The 20,208-nt window shown below is 41.1% G+C and overlaps 1 protein-coding gene across 3 annotated transcripts in view; it reads left to right on the plus strand.

The window, feature by feature from the left end:
* Nucleotides 1-20,194, plus strand: part of nr1h5 (nuclear receptor subfamily 1, group H, member 5) — a 24,120-nt gene extending 3,926 nt beyond the window's left edge. For 2 of the 3 annotated variants that reach the window (XM_039800362.1, XM_039800363.1), the window contains exons 3-11: nt 5,280-5,669; nt 5,795-5,935; nt 6,044-6,168; nt 6,923-7,021; nt 7,118-7,214; nt 16,400-16,513; nt 16,607-16,696; nt 16,813-16,926; nt 19,582-20,194. In XM_039800362.1, the coding sequence (XP_039656296.1) occupies nt 5,280-5,669; nt 5,795-5,935; nt 6,044-6,168; nt 6,923-7,021; nt 7,118-7,214; nt 16,400-16,513; nt 16,607-16,696; nt 16,813-16,926; nt 19,582-19,805 (1,394 nt within the window). In that variant the 3' untranslated portion in view covers nt 19,806-20,194. The remainder of the gene's footprint in view (nt 1-5,279; nt 5,670-5,794; nt 5,936-6,043; nt 6,169-6,922; nt 7,022-7,117; nt 7,215-16,399; nt 16,514-16,606; nt 16,697-16,812; nt 16,927-19,581) is intronic. The other variant, XM_039800364.1, reaches the window with a different exon arrangement.
* Nucleotides 20,195-20,208: the final 14 nt, after the last annotated feature.

The raw sequence follows: 20,208 nt of genomic DNA on the forward strand, positions 1-20,208 counted from the left end.
ACCTGGGCAAATAAAACCTAAATTATGTGCACTGTTACATACTATCAGTGTTAAGAGAGAACTTTTTTTGTAATTTGGATGGCTCTACCCTCTAAAGTGACACCAAAACTAAGGAGGTCTAGCAGACAGGCCCATTAAAATGCTGTGACCTCAGTCCTAACCGAAACACTCAAATAATAATAAGATGCTATTTTTGCTACATTTTTGGAGAAAATTCAATGTTGTGTGTTAGCTGATTTGTTATTGAGTGGGTTGACTATGTTGAGACTAAGTTGAGACTATGTAACTTTTGAAATAAGAAATAACTCATTTTTCTTTAAAGGTCCAGTGTGTAACATGTTAAGATGTTCATTCTCAAAATCAGTGTTGCCCGTTCACAAACTTGTCCTTTTTCATGAATATTTACCACCACCATCAATTCCAAGTATTCCTTTTGGCTTGAAATTTTACATTTGCGTTTGCATGAACTGGGGTAGACCATAGGGGTAGACGCTCCATATTCATGCGCCATCTTGAAATACGTTAGCCGGTAGCAAAATTACGAATCCCACTATGGCCACGCCAAGACCCGCCCTACGAAGCAGCTTGATTGGTTAGGGTTAGGCATTTCACCTTGAGTGGTTAAGGTTAGGGTTAGGGGATTGGTCAGGGGATAGGACCTGTACGTGTAAGCATGGACGCCTGGCCAATTGTAGTGTGTGAATGCTATTGAAGGGCGGGTCTTGGCGTGGCCATAGTGGGATTCGTAATATCGCTAGCCGGTAAGGGACATACAGGACATACTGCTCCGCCTTTCGCGTTTTCGCTGTCACGTGATAAACTCGCAGGTGCTGCTAATGGGTATCGTAGCTTCCCGGCCCCGGCAAGTCTGAAGAAGGAAACGTGGAGGACCCATTGACATATATATAAAATGAACCAACAGAGCCCGTTGCTCTGGACGGAGACCAGTGAAGGCTATCAGAAGCACTTTTCCGGTGATCGCTTGCTTTACTGCGCAGCCTCCAACTGAGAGAGACAACGTAAATGTGACGTGAGCAACGTGTCTGAAAGTTGTAAGTCTTCTGGTAGCTGTGCCAAGAGAAATCTCAATCATTCCCAATCTTACAGAGACGGAGAGCGTAGGTATATGTAAGGAGATAACATGGGCACAGGCTAATTATTGCTAACTAACATGCTAGTTAACATTAGTAATTAAACCTAAACAGCTAACGTAAGTCCAAACTGCCTGCGAGCTTCTCCTTTACTATACGGTAATTCCTCTACTGTGCGACAGTAAGTCTCGTGGTTATGACCCAATCGTTAGCCTATTTTTTATAAAAACGTCTGCTACGGAGCCATAACGTGAGGTACAAGGTAATGGAGCCTTTTATACATTGTCGTGTTTCTTTAGAAATAAACAATGGACAAATAGAGTCTTTAAAAGCTTCAGATGTAAAGTTATTCGCTGTCAAAGTAGCGCCAAAATGTATGCTAGTCAGTGGAATGCTAACGGGAGGTGATCTCTTTGTAGCGTCAAAATGGCGCCATCGGAGGTTCGAGTTCTGAAGCGAAGCTTACCCCCTTGGGGAGGACCACCTTATGTATATGTCAATGAGGACCACACGTATTCAAAATCCAAATTTCAGGAACAGGAGTCTTCTTCTTTGCCCAGAAAAAGAAAAAGGATGTTGAAAAGAGCAAGAGACCGGCTTTTTGAAGGTGAAGGCTACCGTAGCTGTAATACGTACTTTGAACTGCGTGGTGCGAGAGAGTTGATTGCGATATGTGATCTCAACGCTAGATGGGAGAAATTCCTACACATTGGACCTTTTAAACAAATAAAAAATTGAAATCATAAGCAATAAAATAAACCGGTCAGGAAAGGCTTGTATCATGTGGATGCGCCAACAGTTTTGTTGTCATTTCTTAGAGTTACCCATCGGGGCGGCAGGAACTACGCACTATGGCTTTAACATAAGTTAAAGGCTCCTTTAAGTAAGTGGATCAGCAAGCAGGGAGGCTGACTGTGCGTCGGAAGATCTGTTTTTACTGACGTGTGTCATCAACAAATTCCCCCCTATTGTCTCCCCTCGTGCCCCTAGGAGCAGGGGGAGGGGAGCTATGGGGGGTAGTTTGCTGGTGTTGTTTGGCTCCCTAGTGTGCGTGGGATGGAAGGGAGGCTGATGAGTGTTTAGACAGTGTTCGCATGGTTTACAAACAGTGCAAACCACAGCTCTGTCACATGCAGTGAAAGCAAGGACCCCCCAAACCATCGCCGCCTCAGTCTGGTGAAGACAGGAAACATCTGGAGAGAGAGAGAAAGAGAACGAAAGAGAGCACAAAATGAAGGAGTGAGAAGCGGATAATAAGTGATGATTCTGACATTTACTCCATCAGACTAAATACACCAGTTTTCTACATATGCTGTTGTTTGTCATTAAAACATCCAGACAAAATCTGGGGTCCAAAATTTGTCATCAGTCCTCAATCTTTAATTAGTCGAGGTTGAAGACCTGATGACTAATAAATAGTGGCAGTCGCAAAGTATTGATAGTATCAGCCATTACCATTTCCTTTCGACTTCGATGGATCAGAGAGGACAGGGCTGCCTGTGTCTTCAAGAAGAAGGAGAAAGTCTCACTGAACACCTTGAGGAATTGTTTCAGCCCTTTAAAAGCGATAAGGTGGTGATTAGCAGGGGACATGAGAAGTGTTTTTTTCTGAGAATGCTGCGACTTGACAAGGGAAAGAGAGCAGGTTCAAAGACGGAAGCAAGACCAGAGATTTCAGGATGAGAAAATTGGTACCACTTTCTATTTAGCAAGCAGTATTGATCTTCTCATCTAACTCTCAGATCAGACTATGTATCAGCAGATATTAAAAAGAAATTTGATTAGGACAACCCTATTTTTTACCGAGACTTGTGGCTTTTCAACAAGAATACAATATCTTATAACATTGTCTTCAAATAAGGGCTCTTGCTTACAGGCCCTGAGTCCCGGGGCTAAGAATCCTCTGACTAAGAGGCCTGTCCAACAATCCGTAGGGACTAAAAGTCAGGATATCACCACCTTTGCTGATTTTATTTGGCCATTGTCCATTTTTTTGTCTTTTGATTATTTTTTGGGCTTTTCCGCCTTTATTTTGACAGGACAGCTAGCTGAGAAAGGGGAGAGAGAGTGGGGGAAGACATGCAGGAACTCGTCACAGGTCGGACTTGAACCCTGGACCTCTGCGTCGAGGCATAAACCTCTCAGTATACGTGCACCTGCTCTACCCACTGAGCCAACCCGGCCACTCAACCACAATTTTAAAGAACACACATTTTTCACATAATCAGATTGATATTATCCCTCATCTTCATGCTACTTGTTTTGCCCTTTAAATTTCCATCTCCAGCAGGCCTGAGACTCCTGACTCTCTCCGTTGGACTCTGTTTAATCAGATCCCACAGCAGTCCCAGTTGTACTGGTCCAGCTGCTCTTTCAGAGGCTGCCAGTGGTCACACATGTTTTCTCAAAGGAGACAGGACTTGCAAAACACAAGCTGCTGATCCACACTCAAAGACGTTTCAGTCCGTCACAACACTGAACGACATTACTGAATGAAGCTTCCAGAAAAGGGGATCAAAAAATCCTAAATGGCACTGGGAGCTCTCAGCTGCATCCTGTTTAAGTTCACAAAGCCTCAGTCTCAGCTTTTTATTATATCCCCCAAGATCCATTAAGAGCAGTGAAGTCACACGAGTCAATGTAAGACCACATTCCGATGATGCTCTTTGTAGCAGCGTAATAGTGTCGCTTAAAGTGTCACCGTTCTGTTCTTGCTGATGCACTTGTTCTCTTAATTGTGTGTGTGTGTGTGTGTGGGGGGGGGGGTTGACACATTCTAACTGATTATGGTATTGACCAGTTTTCATTTTTGGGACGGACACAGGGAAATTAATAACCAGGTTTCCCATTCTCCATGTAAACATCACATCCCAAACGAGAAGGGCACTTGGACAATGCAGACCTCCGCCAAGGCATGCCCTTTCTCACAGTCACAATGTTAATGCAGTGTGAATTTTCCCAGTCGGGAACTTATTTTTTCAATTATTCCAACACCACATGAATGCAGCAAACGCCCTATCTCACAACGTTAACGAAAATGAAAAATAATTTGTATATCCGTCCGGCATTCAGATCCGCTCCAAAATGCAATGTGTTCTTTCTTGGCCCGTGCTACACGCTTCCACCAAGTTTCATGAAGATCGGACCAGTAATGTTTCCGTAATCCTGCTGACAGACAGACAGACAAACAAACGAACAAACGGACAAACGGACAAACCGAATCGAAAACATAACCTCCTGGGCGAGATAATGGTAGCAAAACCAGGATAATACTGAGACCAGTGCGCATGTAAACACACATTCATGAAGGATACATTTGATATTAGTCTATATTTATCTTATTATTAGCAAATCCAATTAAAAGACCAAAACAAACAATGTTTTCGGCCTTCCATAGTTTCCGACTTCCCTACCCCGTCTGTGGCGCTCAGCTCCAATCCTATTGGCTTCTACTGACACGTACAACTGTAAATACCAATTATTTATCTATAGTTTCATTACTTTTAAAACTCAGTAATTTAAAACTGAAATCTGCTGGGCACTGTAATTTTAAGCAAACATTACTCAAACAGAAGTAAATAGGGCATTTTTTGGGGACTATTTTCAGCTGTGGGTTATAATGCACATTTTGTATTTTTGTCTAGTGAATATTTCCAACAGCTGGATGGTGTATGTAGGATTGATTCAAAAGTATATTACAGTGCCCATGTTCAATGTAATGAAGGAACATGTCACCCAGCGCAAAGGTGTGTCTCATTGATGTGTCTCTAATTTTCAAAAACAAGTGAGCTCTATGGAACAGATGAATAAGATGTATCAGGCTTTTGCTTCACAGACAGTACTGATCAATAGGATCAGTTCACTGTGGGTTTTAAGTCTTTGATTTCATAGAATGAGCAGAGAGGCCGCACCAGTCACGATGAACTATTTTCCAGGAAGTGGCAGTTTTCCAGGAAGTTAATAATTTTCTAAGAACTTCAAGTTCCTTTTTCGTGTGGTCTTTAAATGTCAGATCTAAATGCCTAAATACTCTTGCTTGCAAAGTTTCACACAAAATTACAAAAGCCACAACTGGAGTGGTCTGTGTCTGCAGGGGTACTACAGTTCACACTTGTTCAGTTCATCTCTGACCTACAAAACCATTAATGCAAGTTTTTGTCCCTGGACTTCCATCTTTTTCCATTTCAGACATGCTGACTGACCCTCTGGGCTACCCCCTTCAGGACCCTGACCTCCAGCTGCTCCCGTACGGCCAACAACAGTACAGCCCAGCCAACCTGCCCTTTTCCCTCTATGGCTCTCCACCTTCCTCCACCTCCTCCTCCTCTTCCTCTTCGCAGCCCTCCCATCCTCAGTACCACTACAGCCCTCATTGCCTGGAGGCCCCCTGTGATCCCAGCCCCGAACCCCACTGCGGGGGCCTGGCTCAGGGGCTCGGAGCGGTGGGACTGCACCTGGGGCGGAGGACACGGGTCGGGTCGGGAGGGAAGAGCAGAGGCCAGGAAGAGCTGTGTGTGGTGTGTGGAGATAAAGCGTCAGGGTATCACTACAACGCTCTTACCTGCGAGGGATGCAAAGGTATTTCTCACTTTTCAATTTTGTATTCTATCTTCTTATTCTGTTCTCCAATGCAGCATAGTTGTATTCGGGTAAGGCTTTGTTTTAAACTCACCTGGTCCTTCCTTCCCCTTCTGCACTTGCAGGTTTCTTTAGGCGTAGTGTGACAAAAAAGGCGGTGTATCAGTGTAAGAGTGGCGGTGGCTGTGAGATGGACATGTACATGAGAAGGAAGTGCCAAGACTGTCGGCTGAGGAAGTGCCGCGCCGTGGGAATGCTGGCTGAGTGTAAGGGACCTCTACTGTACTTTAACTTAACAAAAGTGTTAATGACAGTGATCAATACATCCTTAATCTGATTTAAGGTGAGTCTGAAAATGCATATTTTTTTGTCAGGCCTTCTCACGGAGGTGCAGTGCCAGTCCAAACGACTGAGGAAAGGAGGTAAAGGCAGAGTACAGGAGGAAGAGGAGAACACAGAGAGCAGGAGGGTCAGCTCTACCAGCAAGCTACCTGGACAGGTAGTAGAAAGCAGGCGTGGCTAGTGGCATGGCTCTTGCGATGGCAGTGTTGGTCTGCTCCAGACTGCATCTTAATTCAGTCACGGCATCACATTTTGAACAGATATTCATGATCCTCAGAGGAAGAATCCTACTGACTTTGGTAACCCCTTGACTTTTTCTCTGGCACCACCATGAGGTTGGCATTTTTGTTTAAATCGATGAAATGTCTCAGCCTCATCTGCACTTTGTTTTTAGTGCTAATTAGCAACTATTAGCATGCCAAACACACTACGCTAAGATGTCGAACATGGTAAACATTATTCCTGCCTAGTGTCAGCGTGTTAGCATGTTGACGTCAGCATTTAGCTCAACGCACTGTACTCCAGCCTCACAGAGCCATTAGCATGGCTGTAGACAATCTGTTGATTGTAACTGTTTAGTTTGAATGTTGGGTTGAAGGATGCTTCACTTATTTAAATTGGTTGGTTGGTTAATTGGTTTTATGATTGTTATGACTGTTATATATTGTTGGCTGGTTAGATCGCTGGGTGGTTTGTTAGATGGTTGGTCTTTTTGTGGTTTTTATTTTTGGCTGGTGATATTATTATTACCTGTACAAGAAGAGTGTAAACGCTCATCCTCCCTGGTCAAATTCACACAACAACATGTAGCTTTCATCTCAACGGCACTTTCTATCTTGTAGTTTTAGCATGGGAAAGTGATAATCCTGATACTAGTTTAACCATGTGTTGTTAACTTCCATCTGCACCAGGCTTTGTCTGCCAGTTTAACCCAAGAACAAAAGTACATTGTGGACAGGATGGTGGAGGCACATCGACTGTACAGAGCACAGGACAGCAGCCACTGCAGGGTAGGTCACAGTGTGGAAACAACAGTGTTGGACTAACAAAAACACAGTTGCATGTTTTTATGTTGCCCTCATGGTTTCTTGTCTGTGTCTGCTCAGTTGTTTGAGTTTCCCTGTACAGAAGAAGTGGGGGGCTTGTCTGATGTTTTATCACCCCACCTGCAAAGACTGCTACAGTTTGCCAGGACAATGCCAGGTAAAATGGACGGGATGACATTCTGAATCTATAATCTGCTTTCTGCTGTGTTCACTGGAGAAATAAATCTATAACCTAATAAATGGGAAATATTCTGGATATCAAAGAGAGGTGATTCAAATGGTTTATTCCATATCGGATTACCTGAAACATGATAATACCACATTAACAGTAGGCCAGGGGCCTCATTTATAAAACCTGTTACGCAAGAAAAAGTTGCGTGAAGCAGGGTGAAATTTGTCGTCGCAACATTCCTCGCAATAGTCGGGATTTATAAAGAATTTCCATGCGTAAAAATGTTCCCAGTTTTCCGCAACCTTTTGACCACACGTGTGATCGTGCGTAATGCTCCCAAGGTTTTACTGCAGTCAAGCCAGCCTCCACTTCAAAATGAGCGGTCAAACTAGCCACCCCTATATTTCGCGGTGCGCGTATACACTTGCTATTACGGTGAGACCGTCAAAACTAAAAACAGGGAATTTTCCGACGAAGGCAATTTCCCATTCATTTATTCTGTCTGCCTGCCTGTCTGTCTGTCTGTCTGTCAGAAAGAGAGAAAGAAAGATTTTAGCACACCTCACAACCTGTCATTGCATGATATGCTGAATTCCAAAATAAGAGCCCCCCCAAAACTCATATATACGCTGTTTTGTCTACACATTCAGAAAATTATAAAAATAAAAGTCCTAGCTTCCACAGACCAATTTCACCTCAGATGGAGAGGACACCTTCTCAAGGTGTCAACTACAATGTTTCAGGACATTCTGATGTTGTTTTCCAAAATAAGAGCCCCCCAAAACTCATATATTAGCTGTTTTGTCCATACATTCAGAAAATCATAAAAATAAAAGTCCTAGCTTCCACAGACCAATTTCACATCAGATGGAGAGGACACCTTCTCAAGGTTTCGAACTACAATGTTTCAGGACATTCTGATGTTGGTTTTCCAAAATAAGAGCCCCCCCAAACTCATATATTAGCTTTGTTTTTCCATACATCCAGAAAATCATAAAAATAAAAGTCCTAGCTTCCACAGACCAATTTCACATCAGATGGAGAGGACACCTTCTCAAGGTGTCAACTACAATGTTTCAGGACATTCTGATGTTGTTTTCCAAAATAAGAGCCCCCCAAAACTCATATATATGCTGTTTTGTCTACACATTCAGAAAATCATAAAAATAAAAGTCCTAGCTTCCACAGACCAATTTCACCTCAGATGGAGAGGACACCTTCTCAATGTGTGATCTACAATGTTTCAGGACATTCTGGTGTTGCTTTCCAAAATAAGAGCCCCCCAAAACTCATGTATATGCTGTTTTGTCTACACATTCAGAAAATCATAAAAATAAAAGTCCTAGCTTCCACAGACCAATTTCACCTCAGATGGAGAGGACACCTTCTCAAGGTGTGATCTACAATGTTTCAGGACATTCTGGTGTTGTTTTCCAAAATAAGAGCCCCCCAAAACTCATATATATGCTGTTTTGTCCATACATTCAGAAAATTATAAAAATAAAAGTCCTAGCTTCCACAGACCAATTTCACATCAGATGGAGAGGACACCTTCTTAAGGTGTGATCTACAATGTTTCAGAACATTCTGATTTACAGTTTCAAAATAAAAGCCTGTCAAAGTCAAATATGAGACAAATTAGATATGATTTTGGATTCACTTCAAAAGGAAACGCCCTGTTACCACAGACTAATTCCACTTGAGGGTTGTAGTACACGACCCCTTGGTGTGACCCATTAAGTATCAAGACATTCTGATGTACAGTTTCAAAAAAAGCCTCTCAAAGTCTGAAATATGAGACAAATTAGATATGATTTTGGATTCAATTTAAAAGGAAGCGCCCTGTTACCTAGAATAATTCCACTTGAGGGTTATAGTACACGACCCCATAGTGTGACCCCGTAAGTATCAAGACATTCTGATGTATAGTTTCAAAATAAAAGCCTGTCAAAGTCTCAAATAGAACATATGACTTTGGATTCAATTTAAAAGGAAGCGCCCCGTTATCACAGACTATTTCCACTTGAGGGTTATAGTACCCCTTGGTGTGACCCATTAAGTATCAAGACATTCTGATGTGTAGTTTCAAAATAAAAGCCTGTCAAAATGTCAAATATGAGACTAATTGCATGATGTTGGATTCACTTTAAAAGGAAACGCCCTGTTATCAAAGAATAATTCCACTTGAGGGTTATAGTACACGACCCCATAGTGTGACCCAGTAAGTATCAAGACATTCTGGAAAGCTGGAAAGCATGAAGACATGCTGGAAAGCATCTTCTGTTGGGGGGATTTGCTGCTGACGAATCTAGATGCTAATCTGTACCTCAGCACATCCAAGTTGGATGTCCATCCAACTTTTTCTTTTGGCCATACAGAAGGAGGGCATACCTTCTTGCCACAGGCAAAGCCTCTTCCAGGCTACCAGAGAGTCCACATTTAGTAATTGCCTGTAACTTACAAAGATGGGTCTTCAGTCTTGTGAGGGCAGTGGCCTTCCCAATTCTGTACAAACTGCTTGTGGTGTTACAACCTGTGAGGACGTGTCATGCAGGTAAACAATCACAAAGCACTGCTCCAAGCTTCTGAGCGATCAACTAGGGACAAATCTTTCCTTAAGGCCATGTCCCGAGTGCATAAACACTGCTGAGGATCCAAACATCCCTTTGCTTGAATAGTATAGCAGCAAAACTATTACATCTGTATCATCACATTCAACAATTAGACAAGAATGTGACTGTGCAAGGTGTATTGCATGTACAGTGCCTTGCAAAAGTATTCACCCCCTTGGCTTTTTACCTATTTTGTTACATTAGAGGCTTTAGTTCAATGTTGTTTTTTTTATCTGAATGTTATGTGATGAATCAAAACACAATAGTCTAAGTTGGTGAAGTGAAATGAGAAAAATATACATAAAATTATTTTTTAGAAATAAAAAACAGAAAAAGTCAATGTGCATAACTATTCACCCCCCTAAAGTCAATACTTTGTAGAGCCACCTTTTGCGGCAATCACAGCTCTAAGTCGCTTTGGATAAGTCTCTATGAGCTTGCCACATCTACATCATCCCATTCCTCCTTGCAAAACTGCTCCAGCTCCTTGAAGTTGGATGGTTTGCGCTTGTGAACAGCAATCTTTAAGTCTGACCACAGATTTTCTATTTGATTGAGGTGTGTTTGGGGTCATTGTCCTGCTGGAAGGTGAACCTCCGTCCTAGCCTCAAATCACGCACAGTGTTACAGGTTTTGCTCAAGAATATCCCTGTATGTAGCTTTGTCAGCACCTATATCGCCAGTACTGGGCCAACAAGTGCTGAGAGCCTTGTACCAAACAGCAGTGTGGCGTCACAGCCACCTGGTCAAACCTCTTCTCTGGAACCCAGTTGGAGGATGGAGGCTCAAAGAAGATGGGTGCATTGAACCTGTGATGTTACAGAAGACACCAGCACCTAAAGAAGTTAGAGACATCACCCACTACTATACTGTAAAGACGGAAACTACAACGCGATGCTACCAAATGCCAGTGTCTTTCAGTGGGCTTGACCTGCACAGAGTCTTGCTCTTGCCCTTTCCCAAGCTATCAAAATATGACCCACTTTGTCACTGATGACAATGTGGATGAGTGACAGTGGTGTGTTGCAGTGGTAACATCATGGGGAGCTGACCTCCCCAAAGTGGCCACTGGAGATGGCCTAAACCCCAGAATGACTACCAAAAGCAGTTCATGTTCCAAATGGTTGCGCTTGAAAGAGCTTGAGATTCAGTGATGAGGGGGGTATTCCCCCTCACAGTGTTTATTTTGTTAGATTGCCATTTGTTTGTTTAAGACAGTCATTTAATTTGTATTGTGTTAAATTATAGTTTTATTAAAAGGCTCATTAAGGTCAAACTGCAATCCTGAATCCTGGTCTCCTGTTTGTGCAATGGTAAGGTGTTATCTTTTGATTTCAATCTTTGTTTCCATATGGACTATATAGTACAAGGTGCCATATGATACCACTGATAATGGGCTTTGGACTTGAGACTAAATTATGTCAGTGTTCCATCTTCTTTCATTTTAGACACATCATGCATTGAGTGAAAGAACACCCTGATTTGTCATGCTATATTTACACATTTGGTATTGCTGGATTAAGCACAACCCCACTTTTCCAACAAGAAATCATATGTGTTTCTATTATAATCCCTGGAAAAGTAACCACAAAGTAAATGAAAACATTCTGCATAGATATTAATTTTTTGCATGTTCGCCTATTTTAGGTATGTCTTTATTTATTCCATACATCATGATATTCATATCCAGTCTTTTCTAGTAGGTAAAGCAACTTCCTGACTACAAACATGCTAAGTTTCAAAGCTCTCAGAGCTTGTGTGATTGATCTGCATTAGTTTAGATGCCTTAACTCCCATGGACAGGCTATATTTTAGTCCTTCTTTGGTTTTGGGTTGTGTAACAATATCTGTTAATTTAACAATCTTAGCAGTAAAATATCTTTAGCCAAGAATCAATTTCATATATGGGAGACCCTAGGGATGAGGAAAAACATTGTTGGGTTTAGTTCAACCTCCAGTAGGGGTATCTCAAAAACTAAAGCCCTTTTTGACCATTTGTCACCAGCCTAAATATGCCTCATATTTGAGACTTTGACAGGCTTTTATTTTGAAACTGTACATCAGAATGTCTTGATACTTAATGAGTCACACCACGGGGTCGTGTAATATAACCCTAAAGTGGATTTATTGTTTGATAACAGGGTGTTTTCTTTTAAATTGAATCCAAAATCATATCTAATTTGTCTCATATTCAAGACTTTGACAGGCTTTTATTTTGAAACTGTACATCAGAATGTCCTGAAACATTGTAGATCACACCTTGAGAAGGTGTCCTCTCCATCTGAGGTGAAATTGGTCTGTGGAAGCTAGGACTTTTATTTTCATGATTTTCTGAATGTATGGACAAAACAGCTAATATATGAGTTTTGGGGGGCTCTTATTTTGGAAAACAACATCAGAATGTCCTGAAATATTGTAGATCACATATTGAGAAGGAGTCCTCTCCATCTGAGGTGAAATTGGTCTGTGGAAGCTAGGACTTTTATTTTTATGATTTTCTGAATGTATGGACAAAACAGCTAATATATGAGTTTTTGGGGGGCTCTTATTTTGGAAAACAACATCAGAATGTCCTGAAACATTGTAGATCACACATTGAGAAGGAGTCCTCTCCATCTGAGGTGAAATTGGTCTGTGGAAGCTAGGACTTTTATTTTCAAGATTGTCTTAATGTGTAGACAAAAAAGGACTAATATTTGAGCTTTGGGGGGTCTTATTTTGGAAAACAACATCAGAATGTCTTGAAACATTGTAGATCACACCTTGAGAAGGTGTCCTCTCCATCTGAGGTGAAATTGGTCTGTGGAAGCTAGGACTTTTATTTTTTGATTTTCTGAATGTATGGACAAAACAGCTAATATATGAGTTTTGGGGGCTCTTAGTTTTTTTTGGAAAACAACATCAGAATGTCTTGAAACATTGTAGATCACACCTTGAGAAGGTGTCCTCTCCATCTGAGGTGAAATTGGTCTGTGGAAGCTAGGACTTTTATTTTTATGATTTTCTGAATGTATGGACAAAACAGCATATATATGAGTTTTGGGGGCTCTTATTTTGGAAAACAACATCAGAATGTCCTGAAACATTGTAGATCACACATTGAGAAGGAGTCCTCTCCATCTGAGGTGAAATTGGTCTGTGGAAGCTAGGACTTTTATTTTTATAACTTTCTGAATGTGTAGACAAAACAGCATATATATGAGTTTTGGGGGCTCTTATTTTGGAAAACAACATCAGAATGTCCTGAAACATTGTAGATCACACATTGAGAAGGAGTCCTCTCCATCTGAGGTGAAATTGGTCTGTGGAAGCTAGGACTTTTATTTTTATAACTTTCTGAATGTGTAGACAAAACAGCATATATATGAGTTTTGGGGGGCTCTTATTTTGGAAAACAACATCAGAATGTCCTGAAACATTGTAGATCACACATTGAGAAGGAGTCCTCTCCATCTGATGTGAAAGTGGTCTGTGGAAGCTAGGACTTTTATTTTTATGATTTTCTGAATGTATGGACAAAACAGCTAATATATGAGTTTTGGGGGGCTCTTATTTTGGAAAACAACATCAGAATGTCTTGAAACATTGTAGATCACACCTTGAGAAGGTGTCCTCTCCATCTGAGGTGAAATTGGTCTGTGGAAGCTAGGACTTTTATTTTTATGATTTTCTGAATGTATGGACAAAACAGCATATATATGAGTTTTGGGGGGCTCTTATTTTGGAAAACAACATCAGAATGTCCTGAAACATTGTAGATCACACATTGAGAAGGAGTCCTCTCCATCGGAGGGGAAATTGGTCTGTGGAAGCTAGGACTTTTATTTTCATGATTTTCTTAATGTGTAGACAAAACAGCTAATATTTGAGCTTTGGGGGGCTCTTATTTTGGAAAACAACATCAGAATGTCTTGAAACATTGTAGATCACACCTTGAGAAGGTGTCCTCTCCATCTGATGTGAAAGTGGTCTGTGGAAGCTAGGACTTTTATTTTTATGATTTTCTGAATGTATGGACAAAACAGCTAATATATGAGTTTTGGGGGGCTCTTATTTTGGAAAACAACATCAGAATGTCCTGAAACATTGTAGATCACACATTGAGAAGGAGTCCTCTCCATCTGAGGTGAAATTGGTCTGTGGAAGCTAGGACTTTTATTTTTATAACTTTCTGAATGTGTAGACAAAACAGCATATATATGAGTTTTGGGGGGCTCTTATTTTGGAAAACAACATCAGAATGTCCTGAAACATTGTAGATCACACATTGAGAAGGACGTCCTCTCCATCTGATGTGAAAGTGGTCTGTGGAAGCTAGGACTTTTATTTTATGATTTTCTGAATGTATGGACAAAACAGCTAATATATGAGTTTTGGGGGGCTCTTATTTTGGAAAACAACATCAGAATGTCCTGAAACATTGTAGATCACACATTGAGAAGGAGTCCTCTCCATCTGAGGTGAAATTGGTCTGTGGAAGCTAGGACTTTTATTTTCATGATTTTCTTAATGTGTAGACAAAACAGCTAATATTTGAGTTTTGGGGGGGCTCTTATTTTGGAATTCAGCATATCATGCAGTTGTCACAGAGGTTGTGAGGTGTGCTAAAATCTTTCTTTCCTTCTTTCTTTCTGACAGACAGACAGACAGGCAGGCAGATAGACAGACAGGCAGACAGAATAAATGAATGGGAAATTGCCTTCGTCAGAAAATTCCCTCTTTTTAGTTTCACCGTAATAGCAAGTGTATACGCGCACCGCGAAATATAGGGGTGGCTAGTTTGACCGCTCATTTTGAAGTGGAGGCTGGCTTGACCGCAGTAAGGTTTTGTAGACTGCGTTTTAGTGAACTCAGATGGTATGCCCGTTTTCCGAACCTAACCCAGTTTTTGTTTTCCTGAACCCAACAATCCCGTTCTTGCTAAACCGACCCAGAGCCGGTCGCGGCGCCCGGCGAGGGGCTGCCAGCAACGGGGAGAGGCAGGGGACCCTCCCACACCGAGCAAACTCTCCCACCGCAAAACACACACCGCATCTCCCCGGGAAATGCGGTGTGTGTGTGTGTGTGTGTGTGTGTGTGTGTGTGTGTGTGTGTGTGTGTGTGTGTGTGTGTGTGTGTCGCGCGCGCGTCTTTATGTGGTCGTGTCTGATTGTAGATGTCTGTGTGTGAATGTTGTCTTTCTGCACCTGCTATTCCCACACAGTTACCATACAAGTAACCAAATTGTCACATTTCAAGCACTTTCACCTGTTTTGCACCAATAATGATCCAAAATCTTGTTTCTATTTTTTACTTTTTTAATAATTGAATTTCCTTTCTCACAAAAAACGAAAATGATCATATGATCATAAATGTGATCTCACAGGGGTAAATGGCAAATATGAACCATAAATGATGTATATCATTGGTAATTGAGCTGTTAAGTAGTAAGGCTGTGTAACAATATGAACAGTACACACGGGTTACGGCTTCCAAACAGGATTTAGTTTGGATGTTCTACCTCTGTTAGGAGCACATCGATCTCACAATCACTGAATTGTGTTTTTCCCCCATTTTTCCGTTTCGTGATTGGTGATCAAGGGCTCCTTTCAAGGCTGGAATATTCATTGATTGATTAACATGGACCTTATTAGGACAAATATGGGAAGACCTTGGGAGGAGCGTGAGGCTCGTGCATGACCGCATACTGTAACGCAAGTCCGTATTTATAACGAGAAGAGTGCGTACCGGTGTGCGCCGCAAGGTTTTATAAATCAGAATATTGTTTTTGCGTACGAAAATTCTGACTTTTTTGCGCACGAAATCTTTCAGAATAGAATCTACGCAAAGTTTTATAAATGAGGCCCCAGGACTAGCGAACTGCCCCCATGAACAAATCTTTTAATTCTGGACATTTTAATGCCCCACAGTTATATAGTTTAGAGAATATTATATTTGTAGATCCTAGACAAAACTGACAGAAGGGCGGGACTCAGAGAAAAAGTCACACAGCACAGTTAGGCTACGGATATTCCAGAGCCATGGTCGGGGCCATAGATTCTAACTTGCACAAACCTCAGTCAGATGAGTCAGGCAGACTAGACTAACATGTTCAACTAAACAACCCCTCTGTCCCTGCACTCTCTCTGCTACTAGGGGATGGAGGGGGGGGGTGGGGGGTAGGTTAACAAGGGGAATGCATGATGGGATGGGATAGCGTCCCCCTCATATCGCCAATACTGCACATTTAAATAAAGACTTCCAAGGACACACTTGTTGGAATTCTGCCCTTGTGAAGTTTTGTATTTGGTTTCCAAATGGCACTTTTTGCTTGATTATGATAATAAAAACTACAAGATGAAGAGTCAAGTAGACTAAGGGACATAAATAAATAAGTACAAAATGTTATAGATGTACGTACTGCCACCCATGATTGCCATTGTGTTGAGTGAGTGAAGATAACACACACATGGAGAAAAAACATCAAATTCTGTAATTTAATCAACATTTCACTCATTGGAAATCCTGAAACTTGAAGGAGCATATGCTGTATATAAAAACAAATAATGATGTTCACAGGTTTTGACCTCCTGGATTTTTCCGACCAGAGTTGTCTCCTGTCTGTGTCTTCGCTGGAGATCATGTTCCTGATCTCAGCTCAGCAGTTCTCCCACAACCCAGCAAGCTGTCCAGGTGAATACATCAGCACACACACTTTTATGATTCATACTAGTTCAGTCTGATATTTAGTTTTTAAAATAATCATTTATTTTTCTCTATTATCAGCCCTGCAGATTTTCAGAATGACAACACACAACTGGCTGAGAAATGTAGAGTCTAAGGAAAACATCTACAGTAGGATGCTGGTCAACTCAGGTGAATCCAGACATACACTCACTCAGAACATAAAATCAGATCTTACAGGCTGTGAAAAAAAAAAAAGGTATTTCACATAAGACATGAACAATTTCCCATTTGCCGGTGGTAAACAGGTGGCAGTGAGGATCTCCTCGGGCCAGTGCTCAACTTCTTCCACAGCATGGCAACGCTGCGGGTGACAGATGTTGAATACACCCTGCTCACTGCAACAGCTCTTCTCTGCTCAGGTCAGACCAGGAATCTGTACGTTTGGTCTGAAATAATTAGAGGTGTGACGAGATTAAATGTGAAAAAAAAAGTGTCTCGCGATATCAGTACACAAGTGCAGAGCAGCAGCCTTGAAATTAGCATAGAAAATCCCCCGGCCGTTCTCCAAAGTTGACTCTGAGTTTACTTTAGCAGAGCGATAGCGGAAGAAAAAAGCTATCTGTAAAGCTCATTGTTAGAACGTTAGAAAGTACCGCCACTCTCTCTCTCTCTCTCTCTCTCGGCCAAGACACACATGCGACTACAGCGTGCAGTTCACTGTGGCGCTGTCTTGCACAGACCACTCTCTTTCTCTGTTAAAGGTCCCATGGCATGAAGATTTCACTTTATGAGTTTTTTTAACATTAATATGTGTTACCCCAGCCTGCCTATGGTCCCCCAGTGGCTAGAAATGGTGATAGGTGTAAACCGAGCCCTGGGTATCCTGCTCTCTACCTTTGACTTTGACTTGATGGGCCGATCTGGAATCTTCTCCTTATGAGGTCCACCTTGCCACCCCCCCCTTAATAGCTACAGACACAGAAATGGCACATACTAAGGAAAGCTCATTGTGGGACTGGCTCTAGTGGCTGTAATTCTGCACCAAGGATGAGTTTTGGGAAAGAGACTTCAGATACAGTATTAGGGGACCACTAAGGTCTATATAAAAGCATCCAAAGAGCACCATGTCATGGGACCTTTAAAATGAGTCGGGAAGCAGACAGCAAAACCTAACTTTACTTTTAATGATATTAAACAAAGACAAATGTTCTCCCTTCGTCCTATAATGGTCATAAATCAATACTAGAGTAGCCTACTTCCTTGTTTAGTGCTGCAATTAAAAACAATGCAGAGGAGAAAATAGCATCTGCCTTCACAAAAATCATCTGTTGAGTGTTTGATGGTAATTTATTTGTGCTTTAGAACGTAATCAATGTGAAACAATAGTCAAATAAGCTGTTTTTCTCTCCATCTACTGTACAATGACAAATTCAAGTAGGCTGCAAAACATTTGGTCTCAACGGTCTCAACTACTGCCAGAAAACGCTTAGTTACGTTGTAACCTTGGTTCTCTGAGTGAAGAGACTCTCTCTCCACCAAACATATGGAATAAGCAACAGTGTAACTGTTATTTATACAGGAGAGAAGCCAGTCATTTGAGATCATGGCAAAACCTTCAAGTTTTCATTTTGTGACTTGCGATTGAATAAAGAACTATTTTTCCAGTTTCATTTCTTCATTCAAGTTTTCTGTAAAATAGTGTCGTGATCTTGTCTCGTCTCGTGAGCTGGGTGTTTCGTCAAACCCCTAGAAATAATCCAATCAGCAGTCAAGTCAAGACATGCAAATGCTCAATTCAACTGAAAATAATCATTATAAACCTATCTGGAGCTCTTCACCAGGTTGTGATAGTAAAATGATTTACTCAGTCTGTCTCAAAAGGTCTGACTATAAACGTCATCAAGGCTTAAAATGGCTCCATAGTATGACAACTGACAACAACTTCACTCATGTAACACATTTGACTTTTTTATATCCAGTAGCTGTTTGGAAACTTGAATGCGTCTGTGAATCCGAACTAACCCTTTACACCAAAGTCTATCTCACAATGTTAATGCGGTGTACATTTTTTTCCAGTTGGGAACTAATTTTTTTGATTAGTCCGACACCACATGAATACATCATGAATACATGAGCACAAACGCCCTATCCCGCAATGTTAACGAAAGTAAAAAATAAATTTGTGAATACTCTGTGATTGGGATCCACTCTTAAATTGAATGGGTTCTTCCTTGGCCCGTGCTACACCCTTCAATCAAAGGTTCTCAATTATGACATACTATACTATGATTTTCTTTCACATTTTTTTACGACATATTATACTAAAATTATTTTGTAAACATTTTTTAAGACATACTATACTATGAATTTCTTTATTACTTTTTATGATATACTATACTGTGACTTTTTTATAACATACTACACTGACTTTTTATGACATACTATGCTATGATTTTTTATGACATACAATAGTATGACTTTTTTATTACATACTATACTGATACATATTCTATGGCATACTATACTATGACATTTTTATGACATCATCATTTATCTAAGAGCAGAACTTTTGCACACTTGTAGATCGAGGTGCGTAGGAGAAGACCATGGATCGACAATGCAAAACTTTACTGACTTTTTTTAAGACATACTATACATTTTTATGACATACTATACTGTTTTTATGACATTTAATAACATATACTATGAATTTTTGCAAATATTTTTCATGACATAAAATACTAGTTTGCATTTTAAAAGACATTCTATACAAATTTTTTTTACATATTCTATGGCATACTATACTACAGTATGACATTTTTATGATTTTGATCAAAGAGCAGAACTTTTGCACACTTGTAGATCAACAGGTGTGTAGGAGAAGACCATGGGTCGACTTGACAATGCAGAACAAAAGACTCCTGCACACTGTCCTCTTCACTTGCAGTCAGATATATATAATAACAGTTTCAGTACACAAACCTTCATCAGGTTATTTTTCAAAAATGTCCTGATGGTCTGTGTACCGAAACGTCACCATTAAATATTAAATATCTATTTCTATGTTACGCCAGCTCTGTGTCCCTGTCCTGCAGACCGTGCGTCCCTGCAGGCTGCCGGCTGCGTTGAGAAAATGCAGGAGCTGATCCTTGACCTGCTGTCCAGGGTGTGTGGGGCCCAGGCTGGAGCTGCGCGAGGGGGACCTCAGCGGTTTGGCCGCCTGCTGGGCAGACTGACGGAGCTACGGACCCTCCGTCACAACTACCTCCTCCTGACGAGACAACCGCATGGACACTGATGGAGAGGACACACTGGAAATAGTGAACACCACCACTGTCATCTCTGGCCAGTTTCATGTTTGAAATGAAGGACTCTATGTTCCTGTATGAGCTGAGAAATTGTACAAAAACATCTTGACAATGCAACGTTCACCTGATATTGACTGGACTGTGTTGGATTCTTTGGTCTTACACATAAATCTGCCACCATATCCTCGGTTGACTTCAGTTCATTCAGTCATTATTGAATTTCAGCAGATGATGGAACTGAAATGTTTGTGGACTGCTCTAGTTTGGACTGAAGATATTTTATAGGTCTTTTTTTAACTGTTGTATACAGCTAACATGTACCCTTACAGTACGTTTCACTATGCTGAGTATTGTTAAAATAAAACTAAAGTGCAAACTGTGTGCTTAGCTGGA

The sequence above is a fragment of the Perca fluviatilis genome, chromosome 5, assembly GCF_010015445.1.
Source record: "Perca fluviatilis chromosome 5, GENO_Pfluv_1.0, whole genome shotgun sequence".
NCBI lineage: Eukaryota > Metazoa > Chordata > Actinopteri > Perciformes > Percidae > Perca > Perca fluviatilis.